The following is a 15,425-nucleotide window of genomic DNA, read 5'->3' on the forward strand; positions in this document are numbered from 1 at the left end:
TTTACTACCCTTACACTCTTACAACACACATTTGTACCTCTCACTCACTCTCACACTCTCAAACATGGCTCCCTTGCTTATTCTTTTGTTGGTAATGTGTTGCTCAAGCATTTTGGACCGAGGTCATATGTGAAGTATGAATTTCCAACTAAAGAACATTTCAAAAGTTGGATTTTGGCTTAAGTTTTCAAATTGGCAGAACAGTGTTATGTGGACTGTTCTGTGGATGTTAAAATTGAAGACTTTGTCAATTCAACTATTCGAGAGGTGATTTTGAAAAAGAAAATCATGTCGTATTTGCAAGGTTAAATGTTTTAAAACTCTTTTTTTTTGTCTTTTTTCTAAATTTGCTTTATGCATAGTTCTAATTTTGCTTTGCATGTTGTTGTTGTTGTAGACATTGTTCATGCATTGATGATTCAGGAATCCGATCAAGTGAACTTGAACTATAATGTTGGGGGGAGACATCAAGTGATAAATATGTTTTAATGATCTTTGACAAGGACTCTATTTTCTCGTAGTGCGGAAAAGTTTCAATGATCCTTGCAATTTCATAGTCACAAGGACTCTATTTTCTCATAGTGCGGAAAAGTTAAATGGTAATGATCTTTGACATTTAAGGTCAATATTTTGTCTACATGTTTTTGTTTGAGTTTTGTTTTATAGTTATGCTTTCTCTCATCTAATTTTTTTTCTCACGTCAATACAATTTGATAGGATTCTTGCATTTTGAAGGATGTGAATGTCTTTATTATTATGCTTCTCTAGTTAATAGTATATACATTGTTTTTTAATGTTTGTAGTAGGTGTACAAATTTTAAACAACCTCCGGGGTTGATACATCTACCCACTTGGCAATAATATTAATTGCATAACCAAATGATAAAAATTAGTGCTAAGAAAAAACTTTTGTTGGATACCTAAGAAGTTTTTTGTAACACACAATAACCTTTACATTTACTTTTATTTTGTTGCAGGTTTTGCACCACCTCTATAACGCACCGATGATATTTTTGTTTTTATACCATCCAGGTACTATGATTAATAATGTAATTTGATTAATTTATCTTAGTTACTGAGATTGTTAGATACAATCATCCTGTTAAAAGGTGTTTTCTTTTTGAACTTTAAGTGTTATTCTGATGGCTAACCCTTCTTGATGTCACATATGATTTCCTATTAGTTATGACTATCCTAGTTCAAAACTATATTGCCTCTCACATTGCTTTTGCATGTTGCAATCACAGTAAAAGAAATTAGACATTTGACAACGACTTTTTCTCAGCGACAATGAATGTGTCGGTAATAACATGCATATAGTAACGACAAATTTAAGTCATTGTAATAAGTTATTAGATTTCTCATTAATATCATTATTGATGCAAAAAAATGACTTATCCTAACAACAATTATTATCGTTGGGAATAATACAACTTTTTTATATGTGTTTAGCAATGACTAATTTAAGTCGTTGTAATAAATTATTATTTTTATTGACGATATTTTTATTGCTGCGAAAAATGACATGTCCAACCAACGAATATTCTCGTTGGGAACAATATAACTTTTTGATATGCATATAACAACAACTAATTTAAGTCATTGTAATAAGTTGTTATTTTTATCAATAATATTATTGTCGTTGCGAAAAATGACTTATCTTAAGAACAATTATTCTCGCTGAAAATAATAAAATTATTTTAGATGCATTTAACAACAACTAATTTAAATTGTTGAAATAAATTATTATTTTTCTCAAAAAATATATTTATTGTAGAGAACAATGATTTATAATAATGAATTAGCTTAGCTCTTAAAATAATTCCATGATCAGTTTATGAATAACCGTTATCCACGATTTTATTTTTTTTACAAAGTCCACTATGTTATTTAGTGGGAAGTATGTTGGTTCGGGTGAATATATCTGAGTCTTGGTTGGCAGAGGCATCATCTATTCTGAATCGCAAGGTTGGTCATGTTCCGTTTATGTATTTGGGCTTCTCTATTGGGGGCAATCCTAGTAGGTTGGCGTTTTGGGATCATGTGATGCATAGCATAAAATCTAGTCTGTCTGCATGGAAAAGCCGTTTTTTGTCTTTTGGAGGTCGATTAACTCTGTTAAAATCTATTATGACCTCATTGCCTGTCTGTGCTCTTTCTTTCTTCAAAGATTCGTCAGGTATTATCTCTTCCATTGAATCTTTATTTAATTTTTTTTTTAGGGTGAGAGTGAGGATCATAGGAAAATACCTTGGGTTAGTTGGAACACTATTTGTCTTAGAAAGGAGAATGGAGATTTAGGGGTTATGAAGTTGAGGGAGTTCAATTTATCTTTATTAGGGAAGTGGTGTTGGAGGTTGACAGAGATGGGTTTTGGTATAGGGTGTTGATTGCTAGGTATGGTGAAGAGGCTGGGCGGTTGGAGGTTGGGGGATGGAGTTGTTCGTATTGGTGGAGGGAGGTGGCTAGGATTAGAGATGGTGTAGGAGAGGAGGGTGAGAGTTGGTTCTCAGAGAGGGTGTCGAGAAAGGTGGGAGATGGGGCAACCACTCTTTTTTTTTTGCGTGATCAATGGTTAGAGGATGTTCCCCTTTGTCAGTGTTTTGGCCGTTTGTTTGAGTTAACGGAGGACAACTCGATTTCTGTAGCATCGATGTTCTCTTTAGGTTGGGACGAGGAGAGGAGGAGTTGGTAGCGGAGTGTAGGTTGTTACTTGCTAATGTCACTTTGCAGTTAAATGTTTCAGATACATGGCTTTGGCACCCAGATACTACAAGGGATTATTCAGTTCGTTCAGGTTACCAGACCCTCTCTGCTCAGATTCCTCCAGTGTTAGATGATTCACAGAAACTCATATGGCACTCTCAGGTTCCATCAAAGGTTTCTATCTTAGCTTGGCGGTTGCTTCGAGACAGGTTACCAACAAAACCCAATCTCATGAACCGCGACATTACTCATGTGGATGACTCTCTTTGTGTGACAGGCTGCGGTCAAATTGAAAGCGTGCAACACTTGTTTATTAATTGTAGTTTTTTTGGCTCTCTTTGGCAATGTGAGATTTTGGCTTGGTTTTTCAGGTGTTGATCACAACGTTCCAAGCATTCACTTCTCTCAGTTTACAAATTACTTGGGTGGTAGGAGGAGTTGTAGATCATTTCTTCAGCTTTTGTGGTTTCTTTGTGTGTGACTCATATGGAAAGAACATAATAATAGAATTTTTAATATTGTTCATTCTTCCATTATGGAGCTTTCGGAAAAAGTTAAGTTCCACGCTTATTGGTGGTTAAAGGCGAATAATGCCTCTTTTGTGTACGGATGCGAGCAGTGGCGGTCGAACCCGTTGTGTTGTTTGGGTATCGGTCATAGCTAGTCCTTGTAAATATTTGTCAAAGATTTTGTTGTTGTTGAGCGTCTTTTAAGTACACCTTATGCTTAAAAGGCATCTCAGTTGTTATTAATATATTCCATTTTAGTTTCTAAAAAAATAGCAAGTTTATTATAGTTTTTCATAAATCAAAATATAAATCTTTTTATTTTATTTTAGTAGGAGTTATCTTAAACCTACCTCTTATGTAACCCACAAAATAATGCCTCTTCTGATTAAAGTTTGATTATTTTATTTTCAAGAGTTCAAAATAAGAAATGGTGAGAGTAGTAGTATTTATGTATTAACATCTCTCTACAGAAAAATGTGTTTAACAAGGTATTTACATTATTATAGTATGAAAGAAAAATTTAACCTGACTCTTATATTACATATACTTCAATATAGTATATCACTAATACTTACCAATACTCCTAATTGTTGCTTGTCGTTTTTTTAGCTCATTATGTGATGTGTTACTATTGTCCTACTAAAAGAAATAAAAAAGAATAAAAAAAATTCAAACTTACATACAAAAAAAAAAAATTCAAACACAGATTACTTTAAAATTAAAGCTTTCATCATCAATACATGTATGTTGTACCCTTCATTAGGAGAAAATCTCTAGGTAGATTAATACCAGTATATTGAACTAAAATATTAAATGTTTTATAGCCTACCTTCTTTTTACGAAGAATAGCAGCCTGATTCCTTAAGCTTTTCTCCTCATCTTGAACCTTTTAATACATTTATAAAGTAATTTCACACCAACCTTATATTAAAATTATAATCCATAGAAGTTGACCAATAAGTTATCACAAAAAGAATGAAGAATGTGAATAGTACAAAATATACAGTAGCCGTATCACGTATACGTATCATATACTTTCCCTATTCCGTATAAATACTATCTAAGTATCAATCAACAACAAATAAAATAAAAACAAGAGAAAACTCTCATCTACAAACTCAAAAAACCAAACCCAAGAAACACCAAAGACAAAAACAACGACACCCCATGTCTTCCACCAAAACTAGAATCTCTGTCCCTCGAAGTAGCAGTAGTTGTCCCTGTAAAATTAGGGTTAGACCCATAAAGCATTTGAATCCCTTCAATATCATCACTCTCAAGCTCAACTTTCTTCGTTCTTGAACTTATTGTAGGGTACATAATAGCCTCTTCAATGGAAGAATGCCCTAACCCTAATAAATGACCTATTTCATGAACCACAACAGATTCTAAATCAACAGCGTTAGATAAAGATGACTCCGTTACATCTCCGTTAACTACCCAATCTTCAGCTTTATCTAAATGTAATCTTCCGTCAGTTGGTGAAAAAGCGTGTGCTAATGTTCCAAGGACTCCGTCAAATGCTTCTCCGTCACCATGGTCCCCACTGTAAAACCCTATTTTAATATCTGATGAACTATATGACGTTGCTTCTGTGAATGTTATTGTAGTTACTTTTGACCATTGATTAAAAGCGTTTGCGAAAACTTGTTTCGTTGCATCGTCGAGGTTTTCGCTAGGATCGAAAGCGTAGGTTAGGGTTTGTGTTCCCTCCGGCCAGCGTGGCTGGCCGGGGAAGAATGAATAGTGTGCAACTGTGTGGAAGTTTGTGGAGCTGGAGTTGAATTTGCCGGAGTTCATGGAGGTTGTACCGTTGATGATGTCAGCCACACCGCAGCGTGGCTTGACGATGTAATTCATCGTTGCATCGTCGAGTTCACCTGTGATGTTGAGGTTGAAATTCTTTTGGTAGGTTCTGACGGCGGATTCTAAGGCCTCGTCGAAGTCATCGGTGAAATTTGACGGCGGCCCGTTGGGGATGTAACCGAAGTGGTTGAAGTAGTTTTTGAGTTTTGACAAACCGTCGTAAGTTTTGCCGCGGCTGCAGCCGGTGAAGTTTTTGTACCCATCCCACGCGCCTGGTGGCGCGTTGCTAGAATTCCATGCGGGCATTGAAGATGGATCAGGGAAGAAACGAGCTGAAACTGAAGTTAATGTGATGCTAATTAGTGTTATGTAGAATATGTGATAATAATAACGTTGGTTTTGAGTAATCATGTTTTCTTAAGGAGAAATTTGAATGGAATAAGTTTTAGAAATTAAATGTGATGGTGGTGTTTGAGAAGATATATAATATGATAGGTGTGTTATAAATAATGGTATATATGATGGACCAAATATTTGCATCTAGAAGTATATTATTATATGATATGAAATTGTGAACAACTTTGAAGTTTTCGTCAAACTATGTTATTTGATAGTGATGGGTTGAAAAGTTCTGTGTCGTTTGAATGATTCATATGAGGAAATGTAAGTAACCTGGAAGAAGGGCCACCATTGGAAACTTCGATATTTGTTTGTTGAGGACATATGGTGAGCTATTTAATATATATAATAATATATAGTTCAATGTATAGACTAATTTAAATAACGTGTTTAGAATTGAACAAAGAAAAATAGTTAACGAGGAGGGTGCTGTTTGACTTTGATACTTGAAATACCTTTTTTTTTTTGTCAAGGAAAAATACCTTGTGTTATATGCTTAAAAATGCTTTTTTCTTTTTACTAAATTTGTGTTTTATGCTTTGATTCAAATGATATGGAGCTTTTCGTTTTCCTTCAAAAAAAAAAAAAAAGGAGTTTTTTGTTATTCTCCAAGCACTATTGGAATAATTTAATTTAATAACATAAAATGTAAATAGTTAGGTTAAAATGAAGGTAAATTGAAGGTTAAGAGGGGAGTAGGAGAATATTTAGATTACGTCATGTCACACGATCATTAGTTGTTTTTCAATTTTCAACTGCTTTATCTTCACCTTTGAAATGTATTTTTGTAGTTGTTATGAAATAATTGAAAAACATAAGTTCAAAAAAAACTTTCAACCTATTAGAAGTTTAGAACTGCACGTGGTATATTTCGATAAAGAAGTCTCGGATGGTCACAACCATTTGAACACATTATTTAAGCACGCATCCATATTTTTTAAAACAATATAGAAAGAAAAGAACGGTTGATGGATATATATTTTATACTAATTAAATAATATATATTTGTGTGTATCTGAACAATTGTGACCAGCCAAATATTTTTGTATCTGAACCCATGGCTTTAAGGGTTCTTTTCCTTTTAGGTATTATTGAACCCATGGCTTTAGAGGGTTCGTTTCCTTTTAGGCATTATTGCAAAGTTGATCTAGAGGAATGGTAGAGTCTAGAAGAAACCATAACTCTAAATTGTGGTCATATAGACTAAAACAAGTTTGGATTGGGTGGTCTTAATTGATCTCATGATAAAAAAGTTTCCGGTTTCTTTTGAGTGAAGAGACAATTGGTTGTCGAGATTGTAAATATGATGAAATAGACCCTCTCAATTGAAAAATAATAATATTGAGATCTTGTTTTCTCAATTAACTTTTGAAATTAGAAACTATAATGTGACACATTGAATGAACTCATGACACTCTACATAGATCCCACATTGTTATATCATCGGAAACTTATGTGACACGTTAAGTTCATGCATTTTATGTCAATTATAAGACGCACACCTCATAATCTAAACTCGATAAATAAGTTTTACCTCATTAATTTCATATGTAATTTTGAATTCATGTATTTTATATCTATTATAAGACACACACTTCATAATCCAATCGTTAAATAAGTTTTACCTTGTTAATTTCATATGTAATTCAGTCCCTTGTGATGCATTATCGATCTGGATCAAATGTGAAATGTTTAATATGCCCTATCATAGTCTCTAGCAACATAAATTAAAAGAGACGCCATTTTGATTGTGTTACAATTTTGGGGATATATTTTCAATTCGTAAAATTCAGATATTTTGTTGATCGATAGATTCTATATCACAATTTTGATCACAAGTTGTCTATCCAAGCTGGATTTTTGTTTGCAAGATCGTTAGTATTCAGTTCATCATCAAGGTTATTTAAAATTCCTCCAAAAAAAAAAATCAAGGTTATTTAAAAATATCATATAATTTAATATACTTTGGACTAATTTAGAGGGTGTTGTTTGACTTTGATACTTTTTTTTGACGTTTGATACTTCAAATCCCTTGTGTTGTATGTTCTCATTCCAATTTGTGGAATGGAATATTAGCTTATAGTTTATTCTCCAACCACTATTTGAATATACTACATAATAATTTGTTGTATGTGCTTACTACTTGTGCTTTTTGGTGAAACTTGTCTACTTATGCTTTTTGTTACCACTAAAGATAACAAGAGCTTTAACATAAAATATAACACATAAGATATTCAAAAGCATGTCTTTTGATACACATAAAGTTGATAATTTGGAATGAGACTCCAACGATGAATAAGTCATTTGTTTAGGCTTTAGACCACATGTTGCAAAATATTATGTCATTAGTAGGCAAGGGTAATAATTTCAAACTTTTTGGAGGAAAACTTGTTGGGTTGGGAGGTGATTTTAGGAAGATTCTTCGTATAATAATAAGGAAGGCTTTGAGGAAAAATATTGTCGGGTCTGCAGTAAATGCCTATGAGATTCGAAAAAGTGTAAGATACCAACATTTAAGACAAACATGAAGTTAGGAGCTTCAAATCACAATGCAAACCAGGAATATTTTATGCAATATGCAGATTGGATATTTAAACTGGGATATAGTGATCTCAATACCGATGAAAATTGTTCGTACGATTTTGACATTCATGAAGATCTACTTTATTCAACAACCGAAAGATCTTTTAAATTTTGGTTGAGTTTTCTTATATAAGAGTGGTATTCTTGCACCTACTCTCGAGTTTCTTGAAAACGTAAATAACTTTGCGATTTCTTTAATCACGGTAGATGAAAAGGAGTATTATAGTTATGATTCTATTTGTCAATTAGATAATAGTCATGATGTAATCATATAGTAGATGGTGAATCTTTCACGATTGAGATTCTAAGCGATGTCAAATGTTAAGAAATTCCAAATCATAATACAAAGTTAAAAGTTGGAGTGCCCCGTTTTACAAAAGTAAAAACTTATATTTTCAATACAAAGGTAAAACTTTCAAGTTTTATTTTATTTGTTATCTTATTTATTATAGCGGCTCGGTGTATCTTCTCACCACAAAAAACAAAATCACTATACCAATTTGTTTGATTCACAGAAGGATAAGTAACGAACATAATATCACTTGACAAATCTTTAAAGTATTTCACAACTTTTTTCTCATGTGCCATGTTTGGTAGAGAATGAATAGCACAAACAAGTCAAATTTACTACAATACCTTTGAAAGATAGAGAGAATATTAAACGGCATATACTTGAGACAAAAAATTGTCTCATGTTTAGTGAGGGACACAAATTTCAACTTGTGTCCATTCTCTTGTCCTCTATTTTGTATAGTCCTATGAACAATTTTTTAGTTGTCTTGTTCAATCCCTTATTTATCTGTAAATCAAACCACCCTACATCAATACATGAATCTTCACTTGTCTTAGGTGACAACAGAGTTTATAGATATTCTACATAAGCCAAACAAAATTTTCGAGCTGATACCTTCTCCATTAAATTGATGCTTCAATTTGAAGAAGATAGACACCTAATAAAGTTATAATACGATTTGCCTCCATAACATAAAACATTTCCCAACTCCAGCTTAAAACTAAGTTCACAAGCTTGTTTATAATGATTTCCACCGACATAATTCTAGACAAATTGCAATAATAGAACTTAATGGGGTACATTGCAGAACATAGGTAACTATCCTGCTGCAATTGACTATTGAAATTTACAACATCACACCAAACCCACCAATATAAATTTTTATATACAGCTTTCCATGTCCACTTATAAAGGAAAACGTGGAGAAATTACGTGATACAGTTTATAGACAATTCCACAATAGCAAACTCTAGATGACTTGGTTACAAATTAATAGGCAAATCAATAAACACATAAATAAGAGTGCTAGCAACACATTTTCTGGAGAATGGATTTCCTTCCATAAGATTTTCACATCATCTCTCTTCAGTTTTAATCCCCACAAGTTAACCCCCCTCATCCCCATTTTTGTATTTTAAAGTTTTGCTACCTGGAAATTTGATATGAGAAGAATCCACTCCCCATTCTCTAACACTCTTTCCGATACTCTCTTCATTATCAGTTGAAATTCAAGTGAGTCTAACCACCTTAAAATATATGTGGATTCTAATACGAATTTCAACCAACAATAGAGGGAATGTCGCAAGGAGAGTGTTTGAAAGAAAATATGTTGCAAACACTTCTCATATATAGGAATAATTTTGAAATGATGAACCTAACATTGTGAAGGCCTATCGTAAGTTGGAGGAAGGGAAGGACAGTGCTCATTCATATTGGCATAAGGAACCAAGGTGTTATAGCCCGGGAATTCCATCCTATATTCACCAAGAATTTGGCAGAACGGAAGCTTGTCATTCTCATTGTTGCACCATCTTGGTAGACGTGTTTGATTATCTTCAAAAATCCTAAGCATGTATGCATCACGAATCTGCAATACGACAACAGTGACATAAGAAAAAGCAATTACAACACAAAGCAGAGATTCATGCCATCACCAAGGCAACATGACTTACTGTGAATTCAGTTACTTGAATGGAGCTAGAAATGGGACCGAAAATTCCAGCCTCTTTATACATTGAAAGAATAAATGCCACACATGTTGTTGACTTTCCATCACTGTAGACCCAATCATCTTGCTCTGGAATGGCAAGTAATTCATCAAAAGCTATCCCACGCTTCTCAGTCTCAAGTATAATGTCGTGCAAGTCTAAATCCTGAAAGCACAAACAAATGAGATCCCACTAATTGTAAAATAATCATCGACACATGAACATAATCTAATGCCACTTGAGTTTCTGTAATTGTAATGAATATTGAAGACATATTCAATAGAACTTGTGAGGATGAACTATTTAAAAAATAGATGATCAGTAAGAACAACGCAGAAACATTAAACAAATTTATAGATGGCTAAAGTTTTTGGTCCTTTATCTTTTACTAAATGTTCATTTTTCTAGTTCTTTATCTTTTAACAGATTAATTTTAATCCTTTAAATTATACATTACATATTAGTCCTTTTGGCCATCGCCATCAAAACAGTGCTGAAAGAACCAAAAGTCTTGTGGCTTTCAATCTGAAACTATGATATTCGAAACCTAGCTCTCTATTTGGGGATTTGAAGGAATAAGACAGTCTTAATTAAAGTTATAACGGTCATATTCATGTCGACTGCCACATGGAAATAAGTCTTTATCAAACACAAAGGTCATATCCACCTCAACATCTTCCACGCGTCATACTTAACAAAGTTGGCTAAAAAGACAGGTATGTAAAACTGTTTGAGAACCAGGGGAAATCATGATCTCAAAAGATTTTATTCTAGGGAAATGATCAATACCACGAAAAATTGGTTTATGATTCAACAAGGAACCGTTGATTTCAATCCACCCCTCCCTGATTTCCGCCAAAAAAGCAATTATTAAATTATCCTTAACTAATGTGCACACAACTAAGCCTTTTCATGGTTCCCGTGAAAAGAATTTCGTGTTATATAGCTATGCTCTTTATTTTATTCTATTCAAATCTTCCTTTATTGTATGTATTGCTTAGTTCCTTATTTTCTTCCAATCATTCTTGGATTCAAGAGAATTAGTCTAATAATCTATAAACGGTCTGACTGCTGAAAAAATACAAAAGCATTTTAATTACCACAACCTTGCTAAAACAATGTACAAAACATAATGGACCATAATAAAGATTGGATAAAAGAGGTAAAAGAGCAAAAGAATATTTTAGCACTTCTATTAAAACGACAATATTCCAGATATCATCGACATACAGTTAAAAGATATAAAGCCTTAAAAACATGAAAAACATAACTACCAAAATGAAACAAAATCAAGGCATGAAGTCTTGAAAGACCAATTTTTCATGCAATGTAAAAAGAAAGTCCTGAAATAAAGCAATAAGATATGTAGATATGTCCTCTTAATTTATTTGTAATTTATCTAGGCATCAATGATGCAAAGTATGAAGTAGCACCAGAAACACATCGAGATTATAGGTATAACCTAAATTCCATACTAAATGTAATGTCCACTTGTTTTGCCTGATGATTGTTCCACATGAAATTAAAAGAAAAAGGACATTATGCATATGTACTTGTGTATATATAGCAAAGCAATATCAATATATACCTCGGTCCCTAACCGCTTATTCAACGCTTCATTCCACATGTTTGCAGCATATGCTGGCTGCATCCTTGTCCACATAGACATGACAGAAATTACCTGCACATAACACGTAAATCTCTTGTAAAAAAACATGTAAATCAAAAACAGACTTCCATTGCTCTCAAGGAACTAGAACCTACAAGGCTACAACATCAGTAAGAAAAAAGAAAAAAAATTGTATTGTAATCGATAACCACGGGAAATGAAGAATGGAGATTAGTTTCTCTTTCTTCGAGCACTAATAAGTTCAGCAATGCCGAAATACAGGGATGAACATATAATCCTTCTCTCGTACAAGAAAATCTTAAGAATAATTTACTTCATGAATGCTCTATTTACTAAGGGTATGTTTGGGAGAGGGATTTTGGAGGGGATGGGAGGGGCTTTTTCTTTTTTGAATCAAGCAAGCTACAAAAAATCAATGAGGTGTGAATAGTTATATGATCATATATCACGGTATTCTTTCATTAATTTAACATCTCAAAAATATATTAAAACATAGGCTAAGCCCTCCAAAACCATCCAAAATCCCCCTCCCAAATAGACTAACTATTTCTTCCCAAGACTCTAAACCAGTTATGATTCAAATTGTTTCTAACAAATAGCAATCAGTTGGCATTCAATTCCTTAATAAAATAATACAGCGGCCTTCAGCTAAATATATATTCTACACAAAAATGCCGGTTCAATATTTATGTTACTCTTTTTTTTTTTGGTGAATACATTACTTAAGTTACTCTTACACAAATAATGAAAAAACTAATACCAAGTGAGCATCAAGAGGTGGAGGATAGTTGTCAGCTACTGTGTCAATCCAACTGAATATCATATTGTGATAACCATATGGCTTGCCTGACATGCTCCGCGCATACTCCCATGCTGCAGTGGAGTTGAATTTTGCACGCATCTCTGGATGTAGAGGAAGCAACGCTATCTGTGGGTTGGAACCATCTTTAAGAGCAGCTTCCCACCATTCATGCCATGGAATTACCACAATTATTTCTTCACCCTGCACAAAGACAGACCATCGATAACATAATCCTGTATAGACTAATGATATTCTGAGAAGGTGTTACTATGAACATTTTGAGAAAATCAAATTGGATAGGAAACTTATAATGTATGTTGTTTTGTCAAAGAGACCATAAATTTCCACATTTTTACCTTTTCATTCTCATGCCCAGATTCACCAACCCACAAATTTCCCATTTCATCCTTCAAGCAGACTGCTGTATGGCCAGCAAATGCACCAGTTACCCACTTTTCAAGTGTCTCAAAACCTCCCCACCTACCGCGAATTTTCGACACAGCCAAAAAATCTCCAGAATGAACATCTGCAGGATCAATAGTTGCACGCCAAGGCTGAATGCGTTTCTCAAATGTAGCTCCCATGTGTTTCTTTAGAAACTGCAAATTGGAACTCTGACCCCATGCAGTGTTAGAGAATAGAGGCAACACATCGACTAGAGAGAGCAGTGTACCCAGCATTCCAGCTGGCATCAGAAACACAGAAACCCCATGCTGCTTTACCTGTACAATACAGAGAGAATTTTATTTATAATTAGAATCCACCAACAAAAAGTTTCAGACAAAACAGAAACTACACAAGAAAGTTACATATTCCAGCTCTGCAGGCTCTTCCCATGAATCAAGCTTCAAGGTATGTTCTCGCGCAGAGAAGTAGTAGTCCCATGTAATCCGGTATGGCGTTGCAAACACATACAGATCCATGCAGGTCCAGCTGTGTGCTTCCCCTGTCTGTAAATGGCAAAAAACTCTTGTCAGCAGAGCAAAATACAAATCTAAAACCCAAACCATGTGGTAACAGAAGACATATGCTTAAACTTTTCATTGACCAATTCAACCAGCAGCTGCATCTAATTCCAAGTAGTATCAAGTATCAACTAAATTGACATAAATAGAGATATGTGTTTTCCCCAAGGAAAAAAAAACAATCTAAAGTGTTCCCCATAGATAAGATACTATCAGTTTTCCAATTCTAGATGATTAATCAAATTATTATAAATATATAGTAAAATATCAGGAATGATTGTTACTAATCTTAGGCAACCCTACACGTGATTTTTTTTATAACAGATCAAATGTAGGTAAAAGGGGATCATGATGTAGCTATATATTAAATGAGGTCCACTTAGACTCAATCTTGGAGAGAATATACAGTTTTACAAATGTGCAAGTACCAGCACTTACACTGTTAATACAGATTCATTGATCACAAACTCAAAGTAATTGTAGTTCAATTCATATACACTCTCAACCACTATCCCAAGTGGATCATACTCATAGTACAATCAGTGTACCCACCATGGAATTAGAAGAGGGATAAACTAACTGTTTTTCGAGTTTGTTTTAAAAGAGGGTGATCAATATATAAAGAATCATACACATATAACTAACACTTTAGCTTGAAGTGTATGTTTCGTTCTACAATGAGAAAAATTAATTGAGTAAATTGATTCTGGCAAAAATTGAGTTGAAGGTATAATAGTTTATGTTTGGATATACTCATGTAAAAGTGAATTTAACAATAACTCTAGTGTAAAAAGCAATTCTAGAATCAAAAGCTACAATTTCTACACCTCTAGAAGGAAAAATCAATAATTAGTTAGAAGAACCAAACATGCCAAAATCAACTTTGCACCTCTAGAATCAATTCCGGCTCCTTCTTAAGTGGAACTAAACATACATGAAGGCATGTCTGATTGTCTGATGACAGGTGTTCGACACCGACACATATAATTACATTCAATCATTTTATTTTCTCAAACTATCATTTGTGCCTCAGTGTAGCTACTTTATAGCACACAACTACAATAAGGATGTGTGTGGATGTTATGTCAACCTTTCTGGGAGGATTTTGAAGAGCTAAGTCTGTAATTAGTTATGCTGATTAGCAAGTACTAATGACTAATCTCCGTTCGGGAATTCTTCTCTTCCAACCGAATTTTCTCGGTATGCAATAGTGTGTGATCAAATCATGACCACTTGCTTATGGGATATATTAAAACTTAAAATACCAAAACAGTAGCATATGATGATATAACATTTCAACTTACAATTAATTCATTAATAAAAACATCATAAACTTTCCATAATAATCTATAAATAAACACAATCTAAAAAGTGAACAAAATTAATAATCAGAAACCTTGAGATAGAGAACGGCACCACCCAAATCAGAGTCATCACCATGATTGGTAAACTCAAGTTTAGCTTGATTATCAAAAAAACAAGCACCTTTCCATTGAATAGAACCATTATTATACGGAGTAACAGATCCAACGAAAGAAGGAAGCAAATCAACAGCACTATGAAAATTATTCAACACAGGCCATGATATTTCTTTCGGTAAAACCGGTAACACATCGTTTACTCTAAACGGAACTTTAAAAGAATCACCGAAACTCGATAACAGCGATGTTACGATCAAAATCGCGAGAAGAGGGTGAAAAGGAGACATGGAAAGGGTTTGATTTTACTGTTTCAGTGGGTTTGGTGCATTTTTTGGGAATTAGGGATTTGGAGAGAGTGATGAAAAATTGGAATGAATAATAATGATTGATGAAGATGATGATGATGATTGTGGAAAGGGTAGTTTGGGAAATTAATGTTGACGGTTGCGGTGTTGATGGAGAATGAGAAATGAAACGTGGCGTAAGGGGAGGGGTTGATTGAAAAGTGAAAACGGTTTTACGTCAATTCCACGTGGTTTGGATTTTTGTTTTTGCCGAATTGATGTTACTGTCACATTGTTTTATCAGTTAGTTCGTTACTTT

The 15,425-nt window shown here is 33.8% G+C and overlaps 2 protein-coding genes across 2 annotated transcripts; both read right to left on the reverse strand.

Moving 5' to 3' along the window:
* Positions 1 to 4,112: 4,112 nt before the first annotated feature.
* On the reverse strand, positions 4,113 to 5,543 carry LOC11406532 (metalloendoproteinase 2-MMP). Its single transcript, XM_003613368.4, has one exon. It carries the CDS (start codon positions 5,430 to 5,432, stop codon positions 4,326 to 4,328), a length of 1,107 nt encoding a protein of 368 aa, XP_003613416.2. The 5' UTR covers positions 5,433 to 5,543; the 3' UTR covers positions 4,113 to 4,325.
* Positions 5,544 to 9,033: 3,490 nt separating this feature from the next.
* On the reverse strand, positions 9,034 to 15,225 carry LOC11405999 (uncharacterized). Its single transcript, XM_003613369.4, has 7 exons — positions 14,798 to 15,225; positions 13,246 to 13,386; positions 12,793 to 13,158; positions 12,395 to 12,637; positions 11,593 to 11,685; positions 9,969 to 10,169; positions 9,034 to 9,883 (listed from the first exon to the last, which is right to left on the reverse strand). The coding sequence occupies exons 1-7, from the start codon at positions 15,107 to 15,109 to the stop codon at positions 9,671 to 9,673; spliced, it is 1,569 nt and encodes a 522-aa protein (XP_003613417.1). The 5' UTR covers positions 15,110 to 15,225; the 3' UTR covers positions 9,034 to 9,670.
* Positions 15,226 to 15,425: the final 200 nt, after the last annotated feature.

Source organism: Medicago truncatula, chromosome 5, assembly GCF_003473485.1.
Source record: "Medicago truncatula cultivar Jemalong A17 chromosome 5, MtrunA17r5.0-ANR, whole genome shotgun sequence".
NCBI classification, from domain to species: domain Eukaryota; kingdom Viridiplantae; phylum Streptophyta; class Magnoliopsida; order Fabales; family Fabaceae; genus Medicago; species Medicago truncatula.